The 16,272-nt window shown below is 45.2% G+C and overlaps 1 protein-coding gene across 1 annotated transcript in view; it reads left to right on the plus strand.

Moving 5' to 3' along the window:
- Nucleotides 1-16,272, plus strand: part of ARFGEF1 (ADP ribosylation factor guanine nucleotide exchange factor 1) — a 382,919-nt gene that overhangs the window by 261,079 nt on the left and 105,568 nt on the right. The window contains exons 26-27 of the mRNA XM_033933351.1: nucleotides 9,628-9,779; nucleotides 9,969-10,141. Coding sequence (XP_033789242.1) covers nucleotides 9,628-9,779; nucleotides 9,969-10,141 — 325 coding nt within the window. The remainder of the gene's footprint in view (nucleotides 1-9,627; nucleotides 9,780-9,968; nucleotides 10,142-16,272) is intronic.

Here is a 16,272-nt window from a genome sequence, read left to right on the forward strand (position 1 = left end):
TTTTGAACTTGTCTTAAGTTTCTCATAACTGCGAATGATTTCTGTATTGTTTTATTGATTTGTGGTTGCATGGTGCAGCATCTATCTATCGTCATTCCTAGTAGATTTAGGGTGGGTTGAATAGGGTAATTGATTGAGTTAATTTCTATATTGGTTATGATTGGGACTTTGGTTATGGTTGGGAAGATGAATTTTGATTTGTCTGGGTTCAGCTTCAGTTTATGATCTTTTATCCATGTTACTACTGTTTCTAGTGTTCAGTGTAGTGTGTTTGTCATAGAAGGCTTGGTCAGTTCCATGATAGAGTGAGTTGCAATAGTCTAGGTGTGAGATAATCAGTGAATGAATTAACGTTTGCATAGAAGTAGGTTCTAAGACTGAGGTTATGGAGCGGATTAAACGAAGTTTGTAGAAACAGGTTTTGGTCATGGTAGTTGAGATGTTTGTCAAAAATGATTCCTAAAAGTTTGAGTTTGGACTCAAATTTGAATGGGAGCAGAGTCGATAGTCATGTGTCCAGTTAGAGAGTCATTGTTTTTGAGTGGGAATAAAATCCCTCGAGATTTTGCAATGTTCATTGAAAGTCTATTGATTTGAAGCCATAAGCTAATTTTGTCTAGTATAAGATTGATTTCTTGGATGTTGTTGATGTTAGCTGGGTTGATAGGGTGGAGAAGTTGAATATCATCGGCGTAGGCAAAAGGGGTGAATCCGATGGATTGAGCAAGAGTCAGGAGAGGGGCTAGGAAAATATTAAATAGTAGGGGGAATAGAATTGAATCTTGTGGGACGCCATAGGTTTGGAAGATTGGGGAAGAAGAAGTTCTTTTGGAGTGGACTTGAAAATTCCGGTCAGCGAAGTATGAGGAGAACCAAAGAAGAGCTGAATCGGTTATTCCACTGTTTTCAAGACGATTGAGGAGTAAGTTGTGGTCGATTGTGTCAAAGGCAGCCGATAGATCAAGGGATATCAAGAGGACTGATTTTCTGTGGTAGATAGTGGTAGATTTTCTGTGGTATAGTAGTAGATAGTGGTGGTGAGACCGAGCAAAGAGAGTTCCGTTGAATAATTTGAGCGAAATCCAGTTTGATTTGGGTGAAGAGCATTTGTTTGTTTGAAGAATTCAGAGATCTGACAAAAGTCAATTTTTTCGTTTAGTTTGATAGTGAATGGTAGGTTGGCAATAGGTCGATAATTGGAGCATTGAGATTCATCCAGGATTTGATTTTTTAACTTGGGGAAAACTAGGGCTGATTTCCAAGATTTCGGAACGATGTTAGTAACAAGACTTTGGGAGATCATTTCTAGTAGGTATGGACCAAATGATGAGAAGAATTTTTTTAAAATTGTAGGTGGAATATTCTCTAGTGGGTTGTTAGAGGTTTTCATAGATTGTGTTGTATGTATGCAGTAATTCATAAGTAACACAGTTTGCTCATGGTGACGATCTCTCCTGTATTTACAGCTAAGTATATCAAATAGTAGTATGTTTTGACTTAATTTTTTCAAGAAGGATGATGGTGGTGTCTTTAAATTTGGTTTCCACCCCCCCCCCCCACACACACACACGATTTCCTTGAACTCAGAAAAGCAACTAAGTTATCCGGTAGTCCCAATCAGCTGAAATATAAGAAGATAGGTATTTCACATCAGCCTATATTTGCTGAGTAGAGATGAAAGTTAGTGTTGGAAAAATGTTGAAGAACCTTTGAGGTAGATCATTTTTTACCCTACACTATAATAAGGTGCTTTAGGATCATGCACTTAATCAGAAAATTAGCAAATTGCTTATTTTTTTACGACAGAAAAAGCTTTGGGATCATCTCAGTCTCATGATTCTATTTTTTAACATTCAGAAGCACCAAATAAATTCTTTGTTAGAACTGTGAATGAGGAAATAGGTGAAATCTCACAGATAGTACTATGATGACCGCAGTAGCTTTGATCACTGCTTTTGGAAAGGTGATAAGCTTTGGTCTTCTATACCAGTGATTCCCAAACTTTTTCTGTTCATGGCTCACTTTATATTTTTTTTTTTGTTTTTTAAATCTTTATTCCTTTTCAAATCTTACAACAAGTGTATAATAATCAATCAGAAAAATTTTTAACAAATCACTTGACAATCTTACTTATAATCCTTAAAATATATAAATATAAAAGAATCCCTTCCCACCCACCCATTTATTAATAATAAAATAATTAGCAATTATTATCTTTCCCAATCCCACCCTCCCTATACCTTATCTAATACCAAGGTGTTTAAGATGTCTGATCATTAGAATAAGTAATCAATGGCCCCCAAATATTTTTAAACTTCTAATAATTTCCTTGTTGCATGGCAAGCACCCTCTCCATTTTGTAAATATGACATACTGAATTCCACCAAAAGGTATAATTAAGTTTAGTATAATCTTTCCAGTTTCCAGTAATCTGTTGAATGGCAACCCCTGTCAATATTAATAAAAGTTTATTATTATTTGCAGAAATTGGGCTTTTGAATCTCATAGATGTACCAAATAATATACCGTATTTTCACGCAAATAACGCGCACCCGTATAAAACGCGCACACGGGTATAGCGCGCAGAAATCACGATGATATGTACAAAAACTTTGGTATACCGCGCTCACGGGTATACCGCGCATGCTGCCCGACGCTCCTTTCGCCCGCCCTGACTTTCCGTGCGCTGTCCCGACGCTCTGTTCACCCCCCCCTGACTTCCGTGCACTGTCCCCCCTTGAAGGTCTGTCCCCATCCTGAAAGCCTGATGCCCCCCCCCCCGACGTCCAATACATCCCTCCCCCCCCGAAGGACCGCCGATTCCCCAACAATATCGGGCCAGGAGGGAGCCCAAATCCTCCTGGCCACGGCGACCCCCTAACCCCCCCCCGCACTACATTACGGGCAGGAGGGATCCCAGGCCCTCCTGCCCTCGACGCAAACCCCCCTCCCCCCAACGACCGCCACCCCCAAGAACCTCCGACCGCCCCCCCAGCCGACCCGCGACCCCCCTGGCGACCCCCACGACCCCCCCACCCCCCTTCCCCGTACCTTTGGTAGTTGGGCCAGAAGGGAGCCCAAACCCTCCTGGCCACGGCGACCCCCTAACCCCACCCCGCACTACATTACGGGCAGGAGGGATCCCAGGCCCTCCTGCCCTCGACGCAAACCCCCCTCCCCCCCAACGACCGCCCCCCCCAAGAACCTCCGACCGCCCCCCCAGCCGACCCGCGACCCCCCTGGCGATCCCCACGACCCCCCCACCCCCCTTCCCCGTACCTTTGGTAGTTGGCCGGACAGACGGGAGCCAAACCCGCCTGTCCGGCAGGCAGCCAACGAAGGAATGAGGCCGGATTGGCCCATCCATCCTAAAGCTCCGCCTACTGGTGGGGCCTAAGGCGCGTGGGCCAATCAGAATAGGCCCTGGAGCCTTAGGTCCCACCTGGGGGCGCGGCCTGAGGCACATGGTCGGGTTGGGCCCATGTGCCTCAGGCCGCGCCCCCAGGTGGGACCTAAGGCTCCAGGGCCTATTCTGATTGGCCCACGCGCCTTAGGCCCCCACCAGTAGGCGGAGCTTTAGGATGGATGGGCCAATCCGGCCTCATTCCTTCGTTGGCTGCCTGCCGGACAGGCGGGTTTGGCTCCCGTCTGTCCGGCCAACTACCAAAGGTACGGGGAAGGGGGGTGGGGGGGTCGTGGGGGTCGCCAGGGGGGTCGCGGGTCGGCTGGGGGGGCGGTCGGAGGTTCTTGGGGGGGGCGGTCGTTGGGGGGGAGGGGGGTTTGCGTCGAGGGCAGGAGGGCCTGGGATCCCTCCTGCCCGTAATGTAGTGCGGGGTGGGGTTAGGGGGTCGCCGTGGCCAGGAGGGTTTGGGCTCCCTTCTGGCCCGATATTGTCGGGAAGTCGGCGGTCCTTCGGGGTGGGGGTGCGAGTGGTCCTGCCGGGGGGGGGATGTATCGGACGTCGGGGAGTCGGCCGGGCAAGAGGGCTTGGGCTCCCTCTTGCTCCGATCGTGGATGCGGGTGCGGGTGGGAGCGCGTGCGAGCGGTCGTTCGGGGTGGGGGTGCGAGTGGTCCTGCCGGGGGGGGGGGGGATGTATCGGACGTCGGGGAGTCGGCCGGGCAAGAGGGCTTGGGCTCCCTCTTGCTCCGATCGTGGATGCGGGTGCGGGTGGGAGCGCGTGCAAGTGGTCGTTCGGGGTGGGGGTGCGAGTGGTCCTGCTGGGGGGGTGAATCGGGCGTCGGGCGGGGTGGGAACTATGTTTTAAAACTTTTGTATACCGCGCTCACGCATATAACGCGCGAGGGGTATGCGCGGTAGGTAAAAACGCGTATAACGCGCGCGTTATATGCGTGAAAATACGGTAGTATCATATGAAAGGGCAACATGATTTTCTAACAATGAATTAATTTGGGACCAAATTAACTTCCAAAAGGCATTTATATAGGGACAGAAAAAAATTTAATGGTCTAATGTCCCAGCTTCTAAACCACAATGCCAGCATCTATTGGACCTAGAGCTATCCAACTTCTGTAATCGAACTGGGGTCCAAAAAGCTCTATGCAACAAAAAGAACCAGGTCTGCCTCATAGATGCTGACCTTGTAGTTTTTATTCTCCAAGACCAAAAACATGGCCATTGAGAGGCAGAAATTTGGTGCCCAATCTCAATGCTCCAAATATCCCTAAGAACAGTTTTTTGTTTTTTATTCAAATACCCATACAACAATTTATACCACTGTGTGGCTTGGTGACCCAAGAAATCCGCCTGAAAGCATAGGAATTCCAAACTATACTGAGAGTTAAGAACTTTCCATTCAGGGAACCCCTCCTGAATAGCCTTAATGTTTAAAAATTTTTTCCACAGCTCCCCATGTCAAACAATAGTTCTGTAATCTGATACAGTTTCACAACTCCTTCAAATCAAGTACCCCTTAAGTCTAACAAATATCAACCGAGTATCCCCCACCCCCAAGCTCCACCCCTGACCCCATTCCCATAATAATAGTACTAATTGTAATGCAATTTCTTCCATCCATTTTTCATGTACACACAATATAATCTTATTAATACATAATGGCAGCCACCAAATTTTTAAAAAACAAAGCACACTGTACGCAGAGAAAATGTTAATTATCATTTATATTTGGGGGGTTTTTCAAAGAGGTCAAGTCAGATGACTTTAAAATAAATAATGTCGCCTCAGTAACAACTATAGAAAAACAGAAAAATATAGTGCAAAAATATAGACAGCAGATATAAATTCTCAAAACTGACATATTTCGATCACTAAATTGAAAATAAAATTATTTTTCCTACCTTTGTTGTCTGGTGATTTCATGAGTCTCTTGTTGCACTTCCTTCTGACTGTGCCTCCAATATTTCATTCTTTCTGCCTCCTGCACGCTTCCTCTCCTCCAGACCTCATTCCCTTTTCCAACCAACATCTCTCTCTGTCCCTCCATGAGTCCAACTTTTTTGTCTCTCTTCTCCACCCCCGTTGGCAACATAAGAACATAAGCAGTGCCTCCGCCGGGTCAGACCATAGGTCCATCCTGCCCGGCAGTCCGCTCCCGCGGCAGCCCAAACTGGTCACGACCTGTCTGTATCACCAGAAGAGGCTCCCTTGCCACCTTGGTTTCTCATTTAAGTCCTGTCTTACTATCGAAGTCCTAACCTTCCAGTCTTGCACATGCACGACCTGGTTTGGTTTCTATACTCATTACTTGGTTAGCTTTCTATACTTGTGTTACATCCCAGCTCCTCCCTCAGTATCCCACGATCCCTTTATCCCTCAGGAATCCGTCCAATCCCTGTTTGAATCCCTGTACCGTACTCTGCCTGATCACTTCCTCCGGTAGCGCATTCCAAGTGTCCACGACCCTTTGGGTGAAAAAAAACTTCCTTGCATTTGTTTTGAACCTATCTCCCTTCAGTTTCTCCGCATGCCCCCTCGTATTCGCTGTCCCTTTCAGTCTGAAGAATCTGTCCCTATCCACCCTCTCTATGCCCCTCATGATCTTGAAGGTCTCTATCATATCTCCCCTGAGCCTCCTCTTCTCTAGAGAGAAGAGCCCCAGCCTATCCAACCTCTCGGCGTATGGGCAGTGTTCCAGCCCTTTTACCATTTTCGTTGCTCTCCTTTGGACTCTCTCAAGTACCGCCATGTCCTTCTTGAGGTGCGGCGACCAATACTGAACGCAGTATTCCAGATGTGGACGCACCATTGCTCGATACAATGGCATGATGATTTCCCGTGTTCTGGTTGTTATGCCCCTCTTCATGATGCCCAGCATCCTGTTGGCTTTTTTCGAGGCTGCTGCGCACTGTGCAGATGGCTTCAGTGATGCATCCACCAGCACACCCAAGTCTCTCTCAAGTCTGCTGTCTCCCAACAATACCCCCCCAATTTGTAGTTGAACAACGGGTTCTTTTTCCCTATATGCATGACCTTGCATTTGTCCACGTTAAAGCGCATTTGCCATTTGTTTGCCCAGTCTTCCAGCTTGTCCAGGTCCCTTTGTAGGTCCTCACACTCCTCCCTGGTCTTAACTCTGCCGCACAGTTTGGTATCGTCTGCAAATTTTATAACCTCGCACTTTGCCTCCTTTTCCAGGTCATTGATAAATATGTTAAAGAGTAACGGCCCCAGCACCGACCCCTGTGGCACACCGCTTGTGACTCCCCGCCAGTCAGAATATTGACCCTTTACTCCGACCCTCTGCAGTCTACCCGACAACCAGTGCTTGATCCATCTGTACACATCCCCTCCCACCCCGTGGTTCCACAGCTTCTTAAGCAGCCTTTCATGTGGCACCTTGTCGAAAGCCTTTTGAAAATCGAGGTAAATGATGTCTATGGGTTCCCCATTGTCCACCTGACTGCTTATTCCCTCAAAGAAGTACAGAAGGTTCGTTAGGCACGACCTTCCCTTACAGAATCCGTGCTGGCTTGTTCTCAGTAGGCCATTCCTCTCGATGTGCTCGCAAATGCCGTCCTTGATCATAGCTTCCACCATCTTCCCTATAATTGAAGTCAGGCTCACCGGCCTGTAGTTCCCGGGGTTACCCCTCGATCCCTTTTTGAAGATAGGTGTGACATTCGCCAATTTCCAGTCCTCTGGTACCTCACCAGTTTTCAAGGATAGGTTGCAAACATGCTGGATTGTGCCCGCTATTTCTTGTCTTAGTTCCTTCAGAACCCTTAGGTGGATCCCGTCCGGGCCCGGTGATTTGCCGCATTTCAGCCTGTCTATCTGTTTGAGGACATCCTCCTTACTTACCTCTATGTGTTCCAATTTTTCAGCCTGTTCCCCACTCATGAGCTCCTCTGAGTCCGGTATATTAGATGTGTCTTCGCTCGTGAAAACCGACGAGAAGAACGTGTTCAACCTCTCAGCTACCTCTTTATCCTCCTTAATCACTCCCTTCCTATCCCCATCGTCCAACGGCCCCACCTCCTCTCTTGCTGGTTGCTTCCCCTTAACGTAACTGAAGAATGCCTTGAAGTTTTTCGCCTCCCTGGCCAGCCCCTCTTCGTATTTCCCCTTTGCTTTTCTAACCTCCCGGTGGCATTCCTTTTGGCATTTCCTGTGCGCCTGGTGATTTTCCTCCGTTGGGTCCTTTTTCCATCTCTGGAAGGATACTTTTTTGTCCTTTATTGCCCTCTTTACTTCTGTTGACATCCAAACCGGGTCCTTTGATCGCTTGTTCTTGCAGCCTTTCCTGAAACTGGGGACGTACATTCTCTGTGCTTCCTGCAGGGTGTCCCTGAATAGGGTCCAGGCGCTTCCCACAGTCTCCATCCTAAAGATGTTTCTGAGCTTCCTCCCCACCAAAGATGTTTCTGAGCTTCCTCCCCACCATTTCCCTCAACATCTCTCCCTTTCTCTATCCCTTACTGCAAAGGGTGTAGGGAAAGAAAGAGAGAGAGATCCAGGATACATCTCTCCCATCCCTCTACTGACACGTCTAACATTTCTCCTTCTCTCATCTCCTGGATCATGTGCAGAATTTTTCACCACAGATCACCAACCCCATGTCTATTTCTCCTTCTATCACCCCTCTCCAGCACAATGCCACATCTCTCCCTGTATCACTATGTCCAACATTTCTCCCTCTTGCATCCCCTTCCCTCTGTTCCCTCTCCACTACCATATCCAACATTTCTCCCTCTCACCCCTTTCTACCTCTTTGTTTACTCCTGAAAGAATTCTGTGCATCTCTCCATCACTTCATTCTGCTCCTGGATCCAACATCTCCCTCCTTCTCCCCTTCTACCTCCTGTGTATCTCTCTTTCCCTCTCATCTACCTCTGTGTTCAATGCCTCTCTCTCTCTCCCTTCCTTGTTTCAAATCTCTCTCCCTCCATGCACCATCTCCCCCTTCCTCTCATCCATCTCAAAAATGCACTATGAGAACTTCTGCCATTTCCATCATGGGAGTAACGCTGTGGAACAAATTAACTGGACCGCTAAGGGCGTTATCTGATATTCAGAAGTTTAAAAAATACTTAAAACTGTTCTACTTTTAGAAGCTTTTCAATAAATGATGTGCGTTTAATATTGGCTTCAGGATGAATGGTACTATATGGATCTGTTTAATTATGGCTCCCTAAAATGTAATTATTCCTATGTAATTTAAGATGTCAGTATAAGTCGCATCTGTTTTATTCTATGTATGTTACTTCTATAATTCCGCCTAGGAATAGGCGGTTGATAAATCTTTTCAATAAATTGCAATTTCATCTTCTCCCCTCACCATACATGTCTCCCTCTACTCCCCCATCTTTCCTTCTTCTCACTCTTCCCTCTCCACCCCTGTGCCACAATATTTCTTCCTCTTCCCTCCCCCTGTGCCATTAGATATCCTTCCTTGCACTCCAAGGCTTGCTTCTTCGGGTCGCAGTATCAGCAGTGATTCTCACATGCTGTTTGCTGTTAACACGGAGGTCTCCCCTCTGCCGTGATGAGATTTGATGCTGATTCAGCCCCCCCTCCGCCTCCAACCTAAACAACAGCGGTAAACAGGGCTTCCCCCTACCGTGTCATCAGTGATACACAGAGGGAAGGCCCCAGTGGGCAGACCAGGAGCAGCCTGTTCACTGCTGCTGCTGCTTTGACCTGGAGGACACAAATCCATTCACCAAAGTGAATTGGTGAATCGATTCGAATGAATCGGGCAGCACCAAAGCGTACCCCCAACAAGCGGCTCAATAACGCATTTTGAGAAACACTGTTGTAAAAGATGTCTAATATTAGAATGATCTGCAGCTCCTCTGTACGTTAGTCACGGCTCCCCAGGGAACCCTGCAGCTCATAGTTTGGGAACTGCTGTTTTATACCACAGGGAAGAAATAGCAAAGAATACAGATTGCTCATACTTGGGTAAACACAGAATTAAAATTGACCGTTTTTAGAAACAGTTCTGTTGTCTGAAAATTATAGAAGAAGCAAGGCCCAGTGACTGAAAATCACATAAGATATAATACTAGATGCTAAAATTTTCACCTTTCTGATCCTTAAACTCCTACTTGCTCAGCTGTGTTGACTATGCTCAGAAAATGGTTTAAAGTTTGTTTTTGTTTCAATATCCTTCGGCGTATCACTTATATTTGCTTCTGTTGTACTAGGTTGGCTGCAATTCCAATGAAGATGTAGCTATTTTTGCTGTGGACTCCCTTAGGCAGTTGTCGATGAAATTTTTAGAAAAAGGAGAACTTGCTAATTTCCGATTCCAAAAGGACTTCCTCAGGCCATTTGAACATATAATGAAGAGAAACAGGTAAGAGTCATCAATTAACTGAGTTATGAAGACTTTTAACTCCTGCCTGTGTTTATCTTCAGTTTTTGTGGGTTAGTAAAAATTACATTTTTCCTTTCATTGCTTTAGTACATGAAAACAAATGTTTGATCAAGATAGTAGAGGAAAATGTTTCTCAAGAATAATATAAACCATTTATTTACTCCATAGGTCTCCTACCATTCGAGACATGGTTGTACGGTGCATAGCACAGATGGTTAACTCTCAAGCTGCCAATATTCGTTCAGGGTGGAAAAATATCTTTTCTGTGTTTCACTTGGCTGCATCAGACCAGGATGAAAGCATAGTGGAGCTTGCATTTCAGACGACAGGGCACATTGTCAGTGAGTATTTATGTAATACGAATATTATGTTCGCACAAGTTAGAGTAAGTGGATGCTTAATAGTAATGTAGAGCGTAAATTAAAAACAGATTTTCTATGGTTCTAGCAGTTAAATTGTTGTGTTTGTTTATTTAGGGCTCCTTTTAATAAGGTGCACTTGCGTTTTTAGTGCGCGCACAAGATTAGCACGCGCTAGCCAAAAAACTACTGCCTGCTTAAAAGGAGGCGGTAGCGGCTAGCACGCGCTATTCCGTGCGTTAAGGCCCTAACACTCCTTTGTAAAAGGAACCCTTAAACTTGCTATACTGCCTTTCTGAAGATATAGGTCAAGGTAATGTATAATACAGTACTTATAAAAAATCAAAAAAGATAAAGATAAAAGAAATCAGAACTCTATCAAAATTGAAAGGACAGAAAACACTAAAGGTGATTTGCTGATCGCTTGGCCAGATGAGTCTGAGTTGCAAGCCCTATTGTGTTAGGATTCTTATTTGTTCTTTACTGATGAGTCTGTGTCTTCGTACGAGCCCTTGTTTTTATTGAAAGTGGTGTCTCTCTTTCATATAAATCAGCTAGAATTGCTTCTGGCTTTTTTTGGCAAGGGGAGACTCTGATTCTTCTTGGAAGGTCTATAAATTGGATGTTTTCAGGATGCTTCTGTGGTACCAGAAATCTGATAGGCTATGAATTTGTTTCAGGGTCTGTGTAAAGGAGACACTTCTCCCAATTCTTGCATTGCATGCTAGTTTAAGGCAGTATTCAAAGAGAGTTGCGCAGAGACAGAAATCAAATTCATCCCCATCCGTCCCCGCAAGTAATCTCTTCCATCCCTATCCGTCCCCATAAATTTCAGAAGTAGTTATTTCATTCAATTAGACCACTGGATTAAAAGTTCTGATAGAGAACCATTTACAAATAAGCAGACACTTTATTAATTTGGAAATATTAATTGGGAAGAATACATATTTTATAAATGGATCTCTGCCAGAACCTCTAATGTAAACATAAATTATAAATACTCCAGCTGATGAGGACCCTCAAGCTATGTCAGCTGAGGACTTCCACTGAAGGTGGCTTGGGGTGCCTTTTGTCAAGTTTCGCAGGCAGCAGCAGCGTCCTTGAGTCACAAATGCTGGCACCTCAGTGGCCCAGGGATGTTGCCAAGCGACCACTACATTTGGTGGAGGTAAGTTCTGGCCAACTATGGAGGAGGTCCTCCGGTGGCGGTGCTTGGGGATCCCCACCAGCTACAGCAAATACTTCAACACTGGAGAAATAAAAACAGAAATGCATTTCCTTCTCTATTGAACACAATCCATTTCCCAAAGCTAACATACAGTCATGTGAAAAAATAAGGACACCCCATGATATATGCAATTCTTTCTTAAGAAATGTTCACATAAAGATGTCAAATCTTTTTTTTTTTTATTTATCTCTGGAAAAGAAAATGATGTAATTGCAGGTAAACAACAAATATTTTCCTTGATATACTCATGAAATGAAAGATATCCACAAAAATGTGTATGCTAACTAAGGAATAAATTAGGACACCCCCCGTATATCCTCTCACTTAAAGTGGCTCAAATCTTACACAGGTGTATCACATCAGATGCACATGATTAGAACATCATTACTCAGCATTTTGAAGGAGGTTTGCCCTACTTAAACCTCAGACATTTAGTTTGGTATGCTCATGACTGCAGCGGTGAGAGTGAACACCATGGTGAGATCAAAAGAGCTGAGGCCTTCAGAAAGAAGACTGTAGCAGATTATAAGTCTGGTATGGGATTTAAAAAGATCTCAAAAGAATTTGACATTAGCTATTCCACAGTCCGGAAAATAGTGTATAAGTGGAGGATTTTCCAAACAACTGCCAACATGCCCAGGTCTGGCTGTCCAAGCAAGTTGACCCCCCAGAGCAGACCGCAAGATGCTAAAATAAGTCTTCAAAAATCTTAAAATGTCATTATGGGACCTATAGCAGGCTCTTGCTACTGTTGATGTGAAAGTGCATATCTCTACAATCAGAAAGAGATTTCACAAAATTAACTTGCATGGGAGGTGTGAAAGGAGGAGACATTTGCTCTCTAAGAGAAACATCAAGGCCAGACTGAAGTTTGACAGAGAGATTATAGACAAACACCAGGAATTCTGGAATAGTGTTCTATGGACAGATGAGTCTAAAATTGAATTATTCGGACACTAGAAAAAGACATGTTTGGCGTACACCAAATACAGCATTCCAGGAAAAGAACCTCATACCAACTGTGAAACATGGAGTGGAAGTGTTATGGTTTGGGCATGTTTTGCTGCAGTAAGACCTGGCCCTGCTCAGCATCATAGAATCCACCTTGAATTCTATTGTGTATCTGAGGATGCTTGAGGAACATATGAGACCATCTGTAAGAAAATTAAAGGTGAAGTGGAACTGGACCCTGCAACACGACAATGATCCAAAACATACCAGTAAATCCACCAAGGACTGGCTGAAAACTAAGAAATGGAGAATCCTGGAGTGGCTGAGTCAAAGCCCTGATCTTAGTCCCATTGAGATGCTGTGGGGTGATTTGAAACAGGCTGTACATGCAAGAAACCCCTCAAATATCTCACAGCTGAAATAATTCTGCATTGAGGAATGGGCCAAACTTTCCTCAGACCATTGTCAGAGACTAGTAGATGGCTACAAGAAGCGTGTCACTGCAGTTATTTCAGCCAAAGGGGTAACACTAGCTATTAAGGTGTAGGGTGTCCTAATTTATTCCTCAGTTAGAATACACATTTTTGTAGTTATTTCCCTGCAATTACATCACGTTCGTTTCCAGAGATAAATAAAAAAAAAGATTTGACATTTATATGAGAAAACTTCTTAAAGAACTGAATATGTCATGGGGTAGCCTAAGTTTTTCACATAACATAAGAATAGCCTTACTTGGTCAGACCGATGGGCCATCAAGCCCAGTAACCAATTTTCACGGTGGCCAATCCAGGTCACTGGTACCTGGCCAAAACCCAAGGTGTAGCAATATTTCATGCTACTGATCCAGGGCAAGCAATGGCTTCCCCCTTGTCTTTCTCAATAACAGACTATGGACTTTTCCTCCAAGAAATTGTCCAAACATTTCTTAAAACCAGCTATGCTATCCACTCATACCACAACCTCTTTTTACGCGTTCCAGAGCTTAACTATTCTCTGAGTGAAAAAATATTTCCTCCTATTGGTTTTAAAAGTATTTCCCTGTAACTTCATTGAGTGTCCCCTAGTCTTTATAATTTTCAGCCGTGAAAAATCGATTTACTTGTACCCATTCTGCTCCACTCAGGATTTTGTTGACTTGATTCATATCTCCCCTTAGTCGTCTCTTTTCCAAGCTGAAGAGCCCTAACTTTTTTAGTCTTTGCTCTTACGAAAGGAGTTCATCCCTTTTATCATTTTGGTCGCTCTTCTTTGAACATTTTCTAGCATTGCTATATCTTTCTTGAGATAAGGAGACCAGAATTGAACACAATACTCCAGATGAGGTCGCTAAGCAAGCAAGCAAGATGGAATCGATGGGGTTAGGAGAGACACTAACTGCATGGGTCAATGATTGGCTGAGTGGCAGACTTCAGAGGGTGGTGGTTAATGGTACCCTCTCTAAAACATCGGAGGTGACCAGTGGAGTGCCGCAGGGCTCGGTCCTGGGTCCACTCCTTTTCAACATATTCATAGGGGATCTGACTCAAGGGCTTCAAGGTAAAATAACACTATTCGCCGATGACGCCAAACTATGTAATATAGTAAGTGAATGCAGTTTACAGAATTATATGGCGCAGGACCTGCTTACATTGGAAAGTTGGTCCTCAACCTGGCAGCTAGGCTTCAATGCTAAGAAATGTAAGGTCATGCACCTCGGAAGCAGAAATCCATGCAGGACGTACTTCTTGAACGGAGAAACTTTAACTAGGACTTCAGCAGAACGAGATTTAGGAGTAATCATCAGTGCAGACATGAAAACTGCCAATCAAGTGGAGAAGGCTTCATCTAAGGCAAGGCAGATATTGGGTTGTATCAATAGAAGTTTCATCAGCCGAAAACCTGAAGTCATAATGCCGTTGTACAGGGCCATGGTGAGACCTCATCTGGAGTACTGTGTGCAATTCTGGAGGCCACATTACAGTAAAGATGTGCGCAGAATTGAATCGGTTCAGCGGATGGCCACCAGGATGATCTCGGGGCTCAAGGGTCTCTCGTACGAAGAGAGACTGAACAAATTGCAGCTCTACACTCTTGAGGAACGTAGGGAGAGGGGAGACATGATCGAAACATTTAAGTACCTCACGGGACGTGTCGAAGTGGAAGATGATATTTTCTTTCTCAAGGGACCCTCGGCCACAAGAGGGCACCCGCTCAAACTCAGGGGCGGAAAATTTCATGGCGACACCAGAAAGTATTTCTTCACAGAGAGAGTGGTTGATCATTGGAACAAGCTTCCAGTGCAGGTGATCGAGGCAGACAGCGTGCCAGACTTTAAGAATAAATGGGATACCCATGTGGGATCCCTACGAGGGTCAAGATAAGGAAATTGGGTCATTAGGGCATAGACAGGGGATGGGTAAGCAGAGTGGGCAGACTTGATGGGCTGTAGCCCTTTTCTGCCGTCATCTTCTATGTTTCTATGTTTCTATCATGGAGCGATGCAGGGGCATTATAACATTTGTAGTCTTGTTAACTCTATCCCTTTTTTAATAATTCCTAGCATCTATTTTGCTTTTTTGGCTTCTGCCGCATATTGGGCAGAAAGTTTTATCATATTGTCTACAATGACACCCAGATCCTTTTCAGTCAATAAACTCCTTTTTTTACCTTTGTTGTCTGGAGATTTATTTTTCCATCAAGTTGGTTCCAGTTTCTCTTTTTCTGTTTTCCTGTCTTCTGCAAATTCTTCTTCAAGTGGTTGCTCTCCATTCGTTCCTCCTACCATGATCTTCCCTCTCTCCTATTGTACAGCATCCTCACTCCCTTCTGTCCTGGACCATTCTTCCTCTTTTTCCCATCCTCATGCCTGCAGAGCATTTCTTCTTTCTCCTCCACACCCATGCACAACATGTCTCCCTCTCTCTTATTGTCCACTATCGTTTTCCCTTTCATTCCCTCCCTTGCTGCAAAGAGAGTAGAAAAAGAGGAATCCAGGGTGCATCTCTCTCACTTCCTCTACAACATTTCTCCCTCATCCCCTAGCCTTTGGGCAGTATCTTTTGCCCCTCCCCACCAGCCTCATGTTCAACATTTCTTCTTCTGTCAACCCTCTCCAGCACCATGCCGCTTTTCTCCCTTTATTCCCTCCACCATGTCCAACATTCCTCCCTCTTGCATCCCTTTCCATCTGTCCCATCCTTCTCTCTCCACCACATCATCCAATATTTCGCCCTCCCTCCTATCCACCACCATGTCCAACAATTCTCCCAAGATTTACAAAGAGCCGTAATGGGTAGAGAAGGGGATTTGAGATATTCCAGGTTTCTCACTCTTCCCTCCCCAAGGTCTAGCTTCTCTCCCCTCCAATCCCCCTTAGGGCTCTGCATCTCTCATCCCTTCCCCCAACCAACAGCCAAGACTCTCTTTCCCATCTCCAGGCCCCCCAACCCTTTTTTCTCTCTCCTAACCCACGATTTCCCCTCCCTGCAAGAGCCTACCTAGATACTGGGTCCAGAAGGGTGACCTTGTGTGTGGCAACATGGTCCTCTCATGGCAGCTCAATCCTACAATACTCCTGCCCCCATCTACTCTGCCATATTTGAGTTGCCTCCCCTTAACTGGGGCCTACCGATGTACCTGGTGGTCCAGCAGGGATTTTTGTGGTAGGAGCACAGCTCTTTCACTGCTGCCTCCTCGCTGTTCCCTTCTAAAATGGTTGCTGCGATCTTTAATGGATGCTACCGGCATTTCTTGTAGTACTGCGAGAGGTCACAGCCATTTTACAAGGGAGCAACAAGGAGGCAGGAGCGAAAGAGCCGCACACCTTCCCGAAGATTCCTACTGGACCACCAGGTACCTTGGTAGATCTGGGGACCATGGGAGAAGAGCCACAGCTTGCCAACCCTGCCCTAGCCCATGCAGCATCTTTTCTATCCCTCCCCACACACCTTTCCAA

Source organism: Geotrypetes seraphini, chromosome 2 (genome assembly GCF_902459505.1).
Source record: "Geotrypetes seraphini chromosome 2, aGeoSer1.1, whole genome shotgun sequence".
NCBI classification, from domain to species: Eukaryota; Metazoa; Chordata; class Amphibia; order Gymnophiona; family Dermophiidae; genus Geotrypetes; species Geotrypetes seraphini.